At 37.1% G+C, this 13,294-nt stretch overlaps 1 protein-coding gene across 5 annotated transcripts in view; it reads left to right on the top strand.

Moving 5' to 3' along the window:
* Positions 1-1,638: 1,638 nt before the first annotated feature.
* Positions 1,639-13,294, top strand: part of Parp11 (poly(ADP-ribose) polymerase family member 11) — a 111,527-nt gene continuing 99,871 nt past the window's right edge. For 3 of the 5 annotated variants that reach the window (XM_063237713.1, XM_063237708.1, XM_063237705.1), the window contains exon 1: positions 1,646-1,850. Coding sequence is in view for 1 of the 5 variants with exons in the window: in XM_003463265.5 (XP_003463313.2) it covers positions 1,833-1,850 (18 nt within the window). In the remaining 4 variants the exon portion in view is untranslated. Of the gene's footprint in view, positions 1,851-13,294 lie in introns of all 5 variants that reach the window. The other 2 variants (XM_003463265.5, XM_063237720.1) reach the window with 2 other exon arrangements.

The following is a 13,294-nucleotide window of genomic DNA, read 5'->3' as shown; positions in this document are numbered from 1 at the left end:
TGAAAAAAGTTTTATTTTAGCATTTTCTGGAATAGTATAAAATTAAAAACCACTTAAATTTGTTATAGATCATATCAAATATGTATCTGTGTAACATACACACAAACCATGGAGTGCCAACAGTATATTTTTATTTGACTTATTTATTTACTTTTGGTACCAAACTCAGGACTTCAACCTTGTACTTGCCAGGGAGGTGCTTATGCCACTGAGCTAAATCCTCAGCCCCCTAACAGTGGTCTTTAAAATAGCAGATCTTTACCTGTCCCCCCAACCCCACCCGCCGAGAGACACTACTACTGGGCTACACCTTTAGTCCTCTTTTTATATTTTAGTTTGAGACAGGTTTTGCTTAGTTCGTAAGTTGCAGACTTGGGCTCAAATTTGCAATACTTCTTCAGCTAAGAGGGCTGGGATTACCAGTGGGAACCACCAGGCGACAGGATCCTCTTTTTAAAATTTGTATATATCATCTCAGCTAAATCGCCCAGGCAGAACTCCCTTATGGTGCTCTTGCCTCAGTCTCCGTAAATACGAGGATTCCAGGCATGCGCCACTGTGCCAGATTTCGGTAGTCATTGAAGGATAGTTAGCTACATCATAGTAAATAAAAATAATGAAGTTTTAAATCTGTATATATTTTTTGGGTTTTGTTTGGTTTTTTAAAAATTTTTTTTGGCACTGTGGAACCCAGGGCTTTTGGGGCTGAGCTATACCTCTAGCCCTTTTTAAAGTTTTGTTGTTGTTTTCTATTTTGAGACAGGCGTTCATTAATTTGGTAAATTGTCTGGGTTGGACTTGAACTTGTGATCTTCCTGCTCAAGTTTCCCAGAGCGCTTCCCAGATGCACCACCCTGCCTGGCTGTTTTGCTAACATTTAAAAAAATGTGTGCAGATATACAAAAGTCCACAAGAATTATATAATAAGTGGTTTCATTTTCTTTCCTATGTACAGCTATCACTTTTGTGTCTCTAATATTCCACCCTCTTAGCTGTGTTTACCCCGGCAACTGCGGTTTTAGTTTAAATATCTTGCGAGAGATTTTAAGGAACTATCCTAAGCACACTCATAAAACCTTGTGCTTGCCGTACTAGCTGTGAATCACACTGCGTCTTTTAATTTCTCTTACTTAATCCTTGCCTTTTTTCTCTAGATTTTAAAACCCATGAGAGCTGCGTTCACGTTCACGCGGAACTCCAGATTTGTCTGGCCATTCACGATCAATTATTTAACATTAATTATGCCAAACACTATGCTAGTTACTTCCGATAATCTTACTAGCCTTTAGGTATACATACTGTCATCTCCATTTTGAGATGAGGAAATGAAGCCCAAACCAAATGTCATAGGTCCAGGTAAATTAATTCCCTGGGTATCTGACTCCTGTCCACCGAACTCACTATAAGGGGATCAATAAATATCTGTTCTATAGGAAGGAAATACAACCAGTCTAGTTGAGGACGCCTACGTAAAGCGCAGCGGTGTAAACGGAGTCCTGAAGCTGGAAGTTTAAAGCCTTTTAATGTCTCAACTGCACAGGTATTAGTAAGCCCCACCGACACGCCTGCTCACTGAAGCCCGGAAGGGAGCCATGGGGCGGAGCGACCTCCTGAGGGTGGGAGGGGCCAGCGCTGATTGGCCGGATTCGGGCGGAAGTCAGGAAGTTAGGTGGTCTGAAGACGCTAGCTTGTGACTGGGAGGGGGAGAAGGGAGGCCTGTTTGAAGGGTTCCTCTCTGTCCTCTCGGTCCTGGGGACCTCACAGAAAACTAACACTCCGGTCCCGCGGCTAGCCCTTTTCTCCAGGCTTTCTCCGCTTGATTCGTCACCGTTATGTGGGAAGCTAATCCAGTGAGTAGCCGGAGGGATGGGGCGGGCCCGGTGGGCGGAGTTGAGAGGGGCGGGAGGGGTTCTAGGGAACTGCTCCTGGTGCCAGCTGCAGGCTGGGTGTTTGAGTTCCGCGTGACTAAAGGCCCCGGCGCTTGCGGGACAGTTTGCAGCCTGTGGTTTTGAGCTGAGGAGGTGGCTCGATGGGGATATTAACGCTTTATTGCTTTTCCAGTAATTTACTTCCGGTGATTTCCTCGCGTTCCTTCACACCGATTTGTTTTTTTAAACTTTGTGTTTTGTTTTTTAACTGGAGTTTCTGGCCTTCAAACCTATTAGTGCCTCTCCCTTTGCCTCTCATGTCCCTGCCAGTGCCACCTGATTAAAACGAGGAGATGCGGACTCCGCCCTGTGTCCTGAGCCAACCTCAGGAACCATCAGTACCCCTTTTCCTGTGGGTGTACAGCCCCTGAAAACTTCTCAGCCTTTAGAAGTGAACTTGCTAAAATGTTCTCTTTCAGTTGCTTAGACCACTGATCCAGGGTATGTCAGCTATAAGTCTGTCTCCTTCCTTATGTAGCGACGATATTTGCGTTAAGTCGGCATGTATATTTGTGTAATTTTATACATTCGTTTATTTAAAGTGCAGCCCTCTGCGCCAGGAGCATTCCGTTCGTCTGTAACGGTTGAAATTACTAGTAAGTGGCAAATGAACCCTGCTTACTAAGGAGTTGACTGCAAAAATAACAGAGTTGCGTTTCAAAGCAAATTTCTGGCCTCAGCACATGACACTGTCTCATATGTTGCGATCATTTTAGTGTAATACGTCAGTATCCATAGTTGAAATAACTCATTTGCTGTAAATCAGTACTCCTTTTCCTGTTTCTGGAATCTCTTTCCAGATAAGTAAGTTTTTCAGTACATTCTCTTATTTTTAGGGTTTTATCCAGTAGATCCCAGCTTATTGATTTAGATTTGGTAGTTGCACATTGTGGTTCTATCCTAGTCTTATAAAAGCAGTCATCATCAAAGAGTTGTTTTGGCTCATATGTGTAATATTGTCATCAGCTCATATTAAAGGAATTGCTTATATTTGCTTTTAGGAAAAAATTAGGATTATGAGAATGTATTGTGCTTATATTTACTTATGTTCAGTTTCACTCTGATCAGCAATCTTCATTTTTATATCTACATGCCTATCTCTGTGAACCTCTATGTATACATAAATATATATTCAATTTTATTAGCAGTCTTTGTATTTTATTCATAACAAATCCTCTGGTCACCCACATATATGCCTTGCTCAAGGCCATGCATTTGAAATCATTTTCTTGTAAGCTCCATATGATCACAGTGTTTGTTATATTTGCAATAGTACTTTCAACTAGAGAAGAGATCCTGGTACATAATAAAAATTTGTTGAATTGTCGATGGTGATTGGATCAGTATTGTATTAGAGCAAGTTCTTTGCTCTCTTCATTTTTCTGCATCACACATATGTATATCACAGTTTGCTATTGAATTACATGTATGTATGTGAAAATTGTACAGGCATTAATAAATGTCTTGTGTATTTGGTTTGTCATGTTGTCTTATTTTGTAAGGAATGTTCAGTTTTCTCTAACATCGCCCTAATGGTTTTCCTTAGTTTCAGGAAAGCAGTCTGATTTTTTTTTTAACAGTGAACTTCTATGTATAATCTCACAGTGGGACACTTGCAAATGTTTGAACCTTGCCATGACCCCACTCATAAGCAGCCTCCAGTTCCAATGAAATGTCTCCAGGAAATGGTTTGAATGTGGAAAATCCCTAACTTGCAGCATTTCCTTGGAGGAAATGATTTTGTGAATACTATCGATAGTTTTTCTTAGTTCAGTTTTAAAAAATATTCTATTTATGGGTTTCTCTAGTACTTTGTTAGGGTTTTTTTTTTATAGAAGGATCATCTGGATAGTCTGTCCAGCAGTGCTAGAATACAAATTAATTTTAATGATATCATAGCCATATACAAGTGACTTTTTAAAATCAGTAAAAACATCTACAGTGTTTCCTAAAGATAAATGTGGATGACTTTGGTATCAGTGACCAGTTCGTCTCAATTACCTTACACTGAATGGGATAAATACTGTTTTGTGAAGGAAGACCATTCTTAACTGTTGGAAGAATTTTGTCTAGTTTTTCTTTGTATATTTTTGGTAGCATCTGTGATTTAATGTGCTTCCTATGACTTGCAAATGTACCTTTATCTCAGTAAATTATTTTATTTTTTAAGATGGACATGAGGTCTTTGATGATTTTGTTCACATCTTTCACTGAACAGGAACCTCAGGGTAACCAAAAGGCTCCTGCAAGGCAGGTCAAATTGACAGTTGTCTGGGACTTCTTGGCATTTTTCGGTCCACGTGGGAGCCCATTCAGCAGAGTGGCACAGTTTGTAAGGGTTGCCATTAACTCTTCAAACCTGGATTTTGTCTTGCTTTTCTCAGTCTTTTTGTCATTGTCTTATCTCTCTTTGCTAGAATTATATTTGGCATGAGAAAGTTTTAGCTTTTTGTCACACTAATGAGGGCAACTGCAAAATGACAAGCGTATGTCTGCCTAAGGATACAAGCTGTCTGTTACACTAGCAATACTTTATAGAAATTGCTAAACTCTTTCAAGATTCTTTTCCATTTATTAACTACTACTAGAGTAACCAGATAAGTTAACAAAGAGAGAGGAGAATGGTTTTCCAAGATTGTGCGGTGGTTAAGCAGCATAATCGTATTAACATGTAAGTTGTCTTTCTACTCCAGTGTGCCTTTGATGGCAGCAGTGGTTTCATGTGTATGTTGATGCCATGCATTATCTACAAAGTCACTTTTTTTTCTGTTATTTTATATTCACAACCACTTGCCAACTCTCTTGGAGCTATGCTTCCATCTCCTTTTTCTCTCAAGCTGCTTGAAAGAATAATCTCATTTTTTGTCATTCTTACCCATACCTCAGCGTCAGCTCATGTCTTAACATTTGACTTGCCAAGAGTTCATCAGAAACTCTTGAATCACCACAACCTCTTTATCTGTCATCATGTTAGCATCAGTAGAGGTTTTCTGTATACCTTTCCTTTGTGGTGTCTTTGGAAAGTACTTTTTTGGGTGTCTTCTTTCTGATTTATCCTGGAAGTATAATCCTTATTGTGTTTCACTGACGCTCTTGTGTGGCTGAACTGTTCTATCTTTAATGTTATTCCCACAGCACATCCTTTTATTGTGATCTCTAATGTTCCACAGTGTTACTGCAGTGACTATGCCCACCAAGTATGGATCTTTATCCTGCTCCCTCCTGAGCTGGGTGGTAGACAATTGCTGCTTGTCTTTCTGATAATGCAGACTTTGTATGTATCAACCAGACTCACTTGCTTATTAACTCATTTCATTCAGCAGACAATTAGTATCATGTAAAATAAACACAGGACTAAACACTAGGGAGGGAGAGTACAAACACTGATCCAATCAGTGTACCCTACAGGGGCCTTGTACTCTAACAGAAGGTGATTACATTTGTGTGAGGTCTTTAAGCTATACAAGTAGTCAAATGGCAAGATTGAAGGAAGCAAATAACCAAAGCCTGTCAAAGGGAAAGAGAACGACAGGTTAATATTAAACCAAGGAGTACAGTGGGGAAAGTGTGTATCTGATAATTAAAGCCTCAGTATGAGCATCTGCTGAGAATGCAGGTGGAGGAGTATGGACAATGGTAACTAATTTTTAAGGAATTCCTCCTGAATTTGATTATATATATATATATATATATATATATATATATGTATATATATATGTATGTATATATATATATGTATATATATATATGTATTATTTAGAGAAAAAAAGCAAAACAGAAAAAAGGGTAGAAATAATATAGAAGTTCAAAAAATACCAGTAAGAAATCACTAGTTGATAAATTTCATATTGTTATCTTAGAAGTAGTTGCTCAGGTCACAAAATCAAAGCATTAAAAAGTGGACAAACATTGACAGTACAAACCATTCTCTTTGATAAACTAACAAAAACTTAGTATAGTTATCTATCTTGCACACTTAAACCTACATACAGTTATATACTTTAGAGCAGTTTCTTTCCCATTCATTATCACAATATCTATTATACATTTTGGATCTTATTGCTCTTTCAGTTTTTTACTGTTATTTTCTATACTAGAGAGACAATAAGATATTTACAGATGTGAATCTGATTTATTTCACTTTCGAGGATAGCCTCAAGTTGCTTCCATTTACTCATAAAAACCTCAAGATCATCCTTTTTATAGCTGAGTAATATTCCATTGTATAAAAATAATACATCTTTTCATCCATTCTGTGGGTGATGGGTATTTTGGTTGTTTCCAAGATTTAGCTATTACAAATTGCACTGCTATAAACATAGATGCATATATATCACTGAGACATGACCTTTTCAGTTTTTCTGGGAAAATACCCAGGAAGGGAATAGCTAGATTGAATGGAACTTTCAATCCTAGTTTTTTGAGGAATCTCCATACTGATTTCCACAGTGGCTGCACCAGTCTACACTCCTACCAACAGTGGAGCAGTGTTCCTTATTCCCCACAGCCTTGCCAACATTTGCTATTCATTGATTTCTTGATGGCAGCCATTGTTTCCAGAGTGAGAAGAAATCTCAGTGCTGTTTTAATTTGCATTTCTCTAATGACAAATGATGGTGAACATCCTTTCATGTATTTATTTGCCATTTGTATATCTTCACCTGAGAAATGTGTGTTCATCTCAAGTGCCCATTTTTGGAGAGGGTTTTTGATTTGGAGGGCTTGATGTTTTTAAGTTCTTTGTATGTTCTGGATATAAGTCCCTTGTTTGAGGGATTACTGGTTAAAATTCTTTCCTGTTCTGTGGGTTTTTGTTTCACTTTGTTGAGGTGCAAAACCTTTTTAATAATATGAGATCCCAGTTGTTGATTCTTTGAAGTACTTCCCATGTGATTTGCATTTTGTTCATGAATTTTTTGCCTACCTGCATGTCTCTTAAGATTTCTGCCTACCTTGTCTTCCAGTAGATTTAGTGTTTCTGTTTTAATATTTAGATCTTTGACTTTAGTGCCTGGTGATAGACATGGGTCTAGTTTCAGTCATTGGCATGTAGAAAGCCAATTTTTCCAACACCATTTATTAAAGAGGCTATATTTCTTCCAGTTAATATGTTTAGCCCCTTTGTCAAATATAAGATGGCTGAGTGTTATTGTAGTTGTGTTTGCATCTTCTAATCTGTTCCACTGATTCTCAGGTCTATTTTTTTTTTTGCCAGTACCATGTTGATTTTATCACTGTAGCTTTGTAGTATAATTTCAAGTCAGGAATTGAGATGCCTTCTACCTTGCCTTTCTTGTCCGGAATTGCCTTTGCTATTTTTAGGTTTCTTCTGTTTCCAAATGAATTTTAGGAATGTTTTCTCTAGATCTGTAAGATATGTTAATGGTATTTTGATTGGGATTACATTAAATTGTATAACAGTTTTGGGAATCTGGCCATTTCCACAATGTTGGTTCTTCCTAACCAAGAGCAAGGAATATCCTTCCATTTTGTAGTATCCTCTTTAGTATCCTTTTTTAGATTAGTATAAGTTTCAGCATATAGGTCTTTTACATTTTTAGGTTGATTCATCACATTCTTTTACATTCTTAGGTTGGTTCCTAAGTATTTCACTTTTTTAGATGCTATTGTTAAAGGCGATATTTCCATAATTTCTCTCTTAGTGAGTGTGTGTGTACAAGAATTGAGTTTTGAGTGTTGACTTTGTATCCAGCTACACAGCTGAATTTATTAACTCTAGTAGCCTTTTAATGGAGTTTTTGGGGTCTTCTATATAGAGTGTCAAATAGTGATAATTTGACTTCTTCCTTTCCTATCTTTATTCCTTTTATTTCTTTCTCTTGTCTGATTTCTCTGGCTAATATTTCCAGAACTATATTAAATAGGAATATTGATAGTAGATATCCTGAATCTGGTAGTATATCAGATAGTATATCAGATATTCACAGGCTGGGGTGAGAATGGAGGTACGATATGTTACTGGAAATGGAAATTATTTAGAGAACATAGTATATGTAAAGATGTGTTCCTGACATACTTTATTATCTAGGGCCAACATACAATCAAGGATTAGTTTACTGATGTCTTTATTTTCTAACAGTGATTTGTTAAGTGTCAAGTATGTGCATATACACTTGAGGCTCTCAACAGTCAAACGAAACAGACACAGAAACTTCTGGCTGGGAAAGTGAGGTATTAATGGCAGCAGAGTGCCCACACAGAAACAAAGCAGGGTAGGGTGAGGGTGGTGTTGCAGTAAGGTGTGCGTGCACTTGGATTATCTGTTACTTCTGTTTACATGGAGATTGTTAAATTATTATCAGATTTAGTGCTTGTACTAAGGATCACAGCTTGGTGAACTTTTTGAATAAGGGGACACACGGTTTTAAATCTAGAACTTTCTGGCTCTAAAAAAACACCCTTTGCAGGTTAATGTAGGATATGGGATATGTCATGAGTAGAAAAAACCTTGGAAGAAAATTATAGAGAGCCAAAAGTTATGGAAGAATTACTAAATTGCAAAATAAGCATGACTTGTATGAGGCAGCCAGGTCACTTGTTTCAAGTTTTGCAACACATGAACAACAGAGAAATGGTATGTCTATACCCAGAATTGGCATGACAGACCCAGTGCAAGGCCAAGGAATCAAGTTCAGTCATTTTCATTATTAGAGAAGATAACAAGAACTGGAATGTTCGTAACAGAGATCCAAAGGAATAGGATGACCCACTTGGCCTAAAATGCTAAAGAGGAAATCGAGGTCTTTGGCTTATGCAGCTCACACTTCAAGAGTTTAAACCTGCTGTTGAAAGAACCCCTCTGGCTTTGAGCACCGATTGTGAGCCTGCTGGGGCTAAATCCCAGAGATGATGGAGAGGAACAGAGAAAATTAGGCCCAGCCGTTACGGGTTTACAGTATGCCACAGAGAAGGAGGTGTTACACAAATAATTACACACATAAATTTAACTCCAATTATGGTAAAAGCTATGAAGGAAAAGAGTAGGGTGACAATATTGAAGAGTTGGAATGGGGATGAGAAAGGGCATAAAGAGTGTGTGTGATCAGAGGACAATGTATGCATATACGAAAAGTCACAGTAGAACATTAATTTCTACAATTAATATGATTTAACAATAAGATGAAAAGTAGGAGCAGGAAGAAGAGATTGGCTAGGAATTTAGGGAAGATTGCTCTGGGAGAGTAACTTTTACAGAGATCTCAAGTATTGCCCAAAATGTAGACATGAAAAGCTCACATAGAAGGTAGGGAGGGCTGTTCAGATATCAGAAATAACATAAGTAAAGACCCCAAGATCAAAAGGAATTTGGTGTGTAAGAAACAAGAGAAGTCTACATGGCTAGAGCACAGTAATGAGGTGACAAGCCCAAAGTAGAAGAACTAGGTCCTATATTAACTTTGGCACATGGCTAGGATTCCGAACACTATGGCAAACAAAAATTAAACACCTACCCATTTTGTCTTAGGATAGGAAATTATTTTGGATTATAAGAGGTGGGAATGGAAAATGGGGGAGAGGTGAGAATATAATCATAAGGTCCCTAAAAAGAAGTGATGTTGCTATGGAGGAATGATCAAAGAGATACAGTGTTATTGGTTTAGAGATAAAAGAGCTAAAAAACCAAAGTGGTGGGTAGCTCTTAGAAGTTTGAAGATTTATGAAGTTTTTAGTCACTAAATTTGTTATAGCTGCAATAGAAAACTAATACAGAGGGCCGTTCGGCTGTAGGATAGCACAGGGTAGACAGGAACGTGATTTGACCAAGTGGGTGGTAGTGAGAGAAAGAAGCGCATCCATTCAAGCTATATGTTGGATTAAGAAGGCCAAGTTTCTGGCTTAGACAACCAGGAAGAGGGAGATGAGGAAGAGTGGGATGGAAAGGGAAAGACAGATGAAAGATACCCAGATTTGGTGTTGGACCCAAGAAATTTACTGTGCTAGTCTTGTTTGCATATAGTCTCATTTTGCTCTCTAAAGGTTCTGGTGTTAAAGACTTGGTCCCCAGGTGGGCACTGTTGGGAGGTATTAGAACCTTTAAGAGGTGGGGCCTAATAACAGGTCTTCAGGTTATTGGGGGTATGAGCTTATTCTCCTATGATCTCCTCGAGTTCTCACTGGAGGTTAATTACAAGCAGCAGAAGTCTGGCCTTTTGTCCTTTCTGCTTTTATTGGAGATGCCACATTTGTTTGCTCTTGAACATGCTCCCACCATTGCCATTTGCCAGCCCTCATTGGTGAGGAGACCCTCCACAGAATTGAGTTGTCATGCTGCCATGGCCCTGAACATCCAAGATGGTGAGCTTTTTCTTTATAGTAGCCTTGTGTGGTGTTTTGTTACATCACAAAAAACTAAATGATATATGTGCCTCTGAGGCATCAAGTAGTAAAATCAGAGAGGAGGCAATTTTGTAGGTAGGAAAACAGTTGGAAGGTGGATCAGAAATTTGGGTTTTAGCATCTATGGATGGTCTTTGAAATCATGGAAGTAGTTTGGGGATCTTGAGATCCTAGGAAAAGTGTTTTTAAAGCTTTCAGCATCCATGCAGGCTACCAGTTTTAAATAATAAAGGAGTATTTTAAAAATTAATGTTTTTAACATCATTAAAAAGGGGAGTGTTTTTTTTTTTTTTTTTGCATACTCTTACAAGTACCTGTATCTAATTCGCTTATAGGTCACTGGAGATAGTTTAGAACTCAGATACTTCGGATTATTTGTTTGTTTTCTTTTATATTATGTCTGTTTGTCTGTCTTTCTTTGTTTCTTTTATTTCTTTTTTCTTTTTTGAGACAGGGTCTTGCTATGTAGTACCTCCGTCTCCTGAGTACTGGGATTGCATGTGTGCAACACCATGCCCTGCTACACACTATATTTCTACAGTTGTCAAGATTTGCAAATTGTGTTTGCTAGCTCTGTGAGAGGTCTTGGACTATCAAGATCAAATACCTACCAAGGATTATGGGAAGATTTCTCCCTGAAGACTATTTCTGTCAGCTGTCACATTGACTGGCTTGTATAGGTGCAAATGCTTCAACCACTGTGAATTTTAAGATAGCAACTATTAGATTCTTAGGTCATTTTTTGACTCTTTCAGTTTCTAGAAAATGTTTTATTGTAACATTCTAATGTGTTCTTTATATATACATAAATAGTATTCAGTCTCACTTTGTAATGAATAAAAAAACCCATTAGATTGTAGGAAGAAATTACCCGTCAGCAATGGGGTCAGTTGCTCTAGAAAAATAAGATCTTTGAAAAATATGATCTTCTATTATCAGCATCAGGATATATTTGACCTTAAAGTGGTAAGTTCAGGTTAATTAAAATTCTTGATATATTTCTGCTATACTCCATACAGGAAGACCTTTGGAAATCATAGGATAACTTTGTTGGTATTATCAACATTATAAGTAAATTTTTTAATGTCATCTCTCTTTTCAGAAACTAATGTCAACACTCTTTCCCTTGACAGCTAACAGACTGAAGTGGGAAGAGTAATTTGCAAACATTGCCATTTCATTCCATATCTGAGAGCACACACACTGAGTAGTCAAGATTTGATGGTACTCAATTTCTGTTACTTCCTTCAGTTATAATAAAAAGATACGCTATTGCCTCCTACCTGTTCCATATGTTTAGAGAATCTAGTGTAGCAGCACTTTTTCTTGCTATTATGTGTTCTTTTGGTTTTGAATGTATTACACCTGTATTATCTCACAAGGTTGTCATTGTCTAAATGAAAACTGTCTTTACTTGTCCTGAGTTTTCACTGAAGAACAAAGCAAAAAGTTGTTATTTTTATAGCATCAAGGTTTTTGTGTATGTGTGTCTGCGTGTGTGTGTGTGTGTGTGTGTGGGTGGGTGTGTCTAGGATTGATTCATAGTTTTTTGACAATTTGTGACATTGTAAAACAAAAAGTGTGCTGAGATGTTTATAATGCTCGTAATTGCTTTTCCATGTCACATACTGGTGACAATATATATTGTCAAACAGAATTATTTGATTAACACAGAAGTTTTATTAATAGTTTCTTTTTTCTCAGGCATGAAATTTGAATCCAGAAGCTTCTCAACCATATCAAAAGTTTTACTGAGTTATGTTGGTTGTTGAATGATTCTGAGCTTGAACTTTCAGCTATTTGAACAGCAAAGTTTGAAAAAGATCTTCTCAAGGTTCATAACTTTGCTCAATAGTCAAACCAAAAATCCAATTTAAAAAAACCTGTATGGGTCAAGAGTGAATCACGTGTCATGTCACAAAGGGGTAATTCTTCAATCTAAGCACTGCTCTTACCAAGACAACATATAGTACCTACATTAAAACATTTGTCATTACCTTAAAACATTTGTCATTGTGATTTTTTCTATTTATTTGCATAAAATATCACAATTATGGCTCCAAAGAAAGTTAGTGTAAAGCTAAGAGGAAAACCGAGAACCATGATAGAGTTATATCACTGTGAAATTTGTTAGTACTGAAAAAGCAAATTTATAAGTGTAACTTTTGGACCTCAGAACTTACCTAGTTTTCCATAAAAAATAATGGAAAACCAGCTAAGTTCTGAGGCCCAAAGCAAATGAATTTTGGACTTTATGTATGAATGTTGTGAAAGTTTTCTTGGTTTTATTCCACCATAGTTACTGAATTATAGAGACAAAAAACAACTAAGACAAAACATAATGGAGATTGAAATTTGATTCTTTTTCAGTCTGATGTACTGGGTAGGTAGAAATGCTATTGAAGACTTCAACAGCACTTCAAAATAACTTGACCTAATCGACATATGTAGAATACTCCAGTAACTGCTAAACACAATTTTTTCCTCCCAAATATATAGAGAACATTTAACAAGATAGACTGTATTTGGAGCCATAAAGCATGTCTCAGGCTTAAAAGAACCTAAGTCATAAATGATATATTTTTTGACTAAACTTGAAATGATTTAGGTATCAGTGACAGATATCTGTAGCATTCCTAAGTACCTAGAAAATAAATAACAGTTTAAGCCAGATGCCAAAGAAATAAAAAGGGGAAATAGTATGAAAATAGAGCATGCTGTAAAAACAGTAGGAAATTTTATAGGGGATGTGTACAATATTTTGAAAAAGAAGAAATACCACAAATCAAATGGCTACAGTTTTCTTTTTAAGAAACTAGAAAAGGAAAAACGAGTTAAAGTCAAGCAAGAACAAGGAACTAGTAAAGATTAGAGTAGAAATCATTGCAAGAAAACGAGTGAAAATCTGAAATCAAAAGCAGGTTCTTTAAGAACATCAGGACGCTTGAGGCAGACATATCAGAAGAAAGAGAAAACAAAATCAATACTGAGAATGAGAGAGGTAGCAT

Source organism: Cavia porcellus, unplaced genomic scaffold, assembly GCF_034190915.1.
Source record: "Cavia porcellus strain 051 isolate PalLab524CR breed Dunkin Hartley unplaced genomic scaffold, mCavPor4.1 scaffold_27, whole genome shotgun sequence".
Lineage (NCBI taxonomy): Eukaryota > Metazoa > Chordata > Mammalia > Rodentia > Caviidae > Cavia > Cavia porcellus.
The sequence above is the reverse complement of the archived record's forward strand: the minus strand, read 5'-3'. Positions and strand labels throughout refer to the sequence as shown.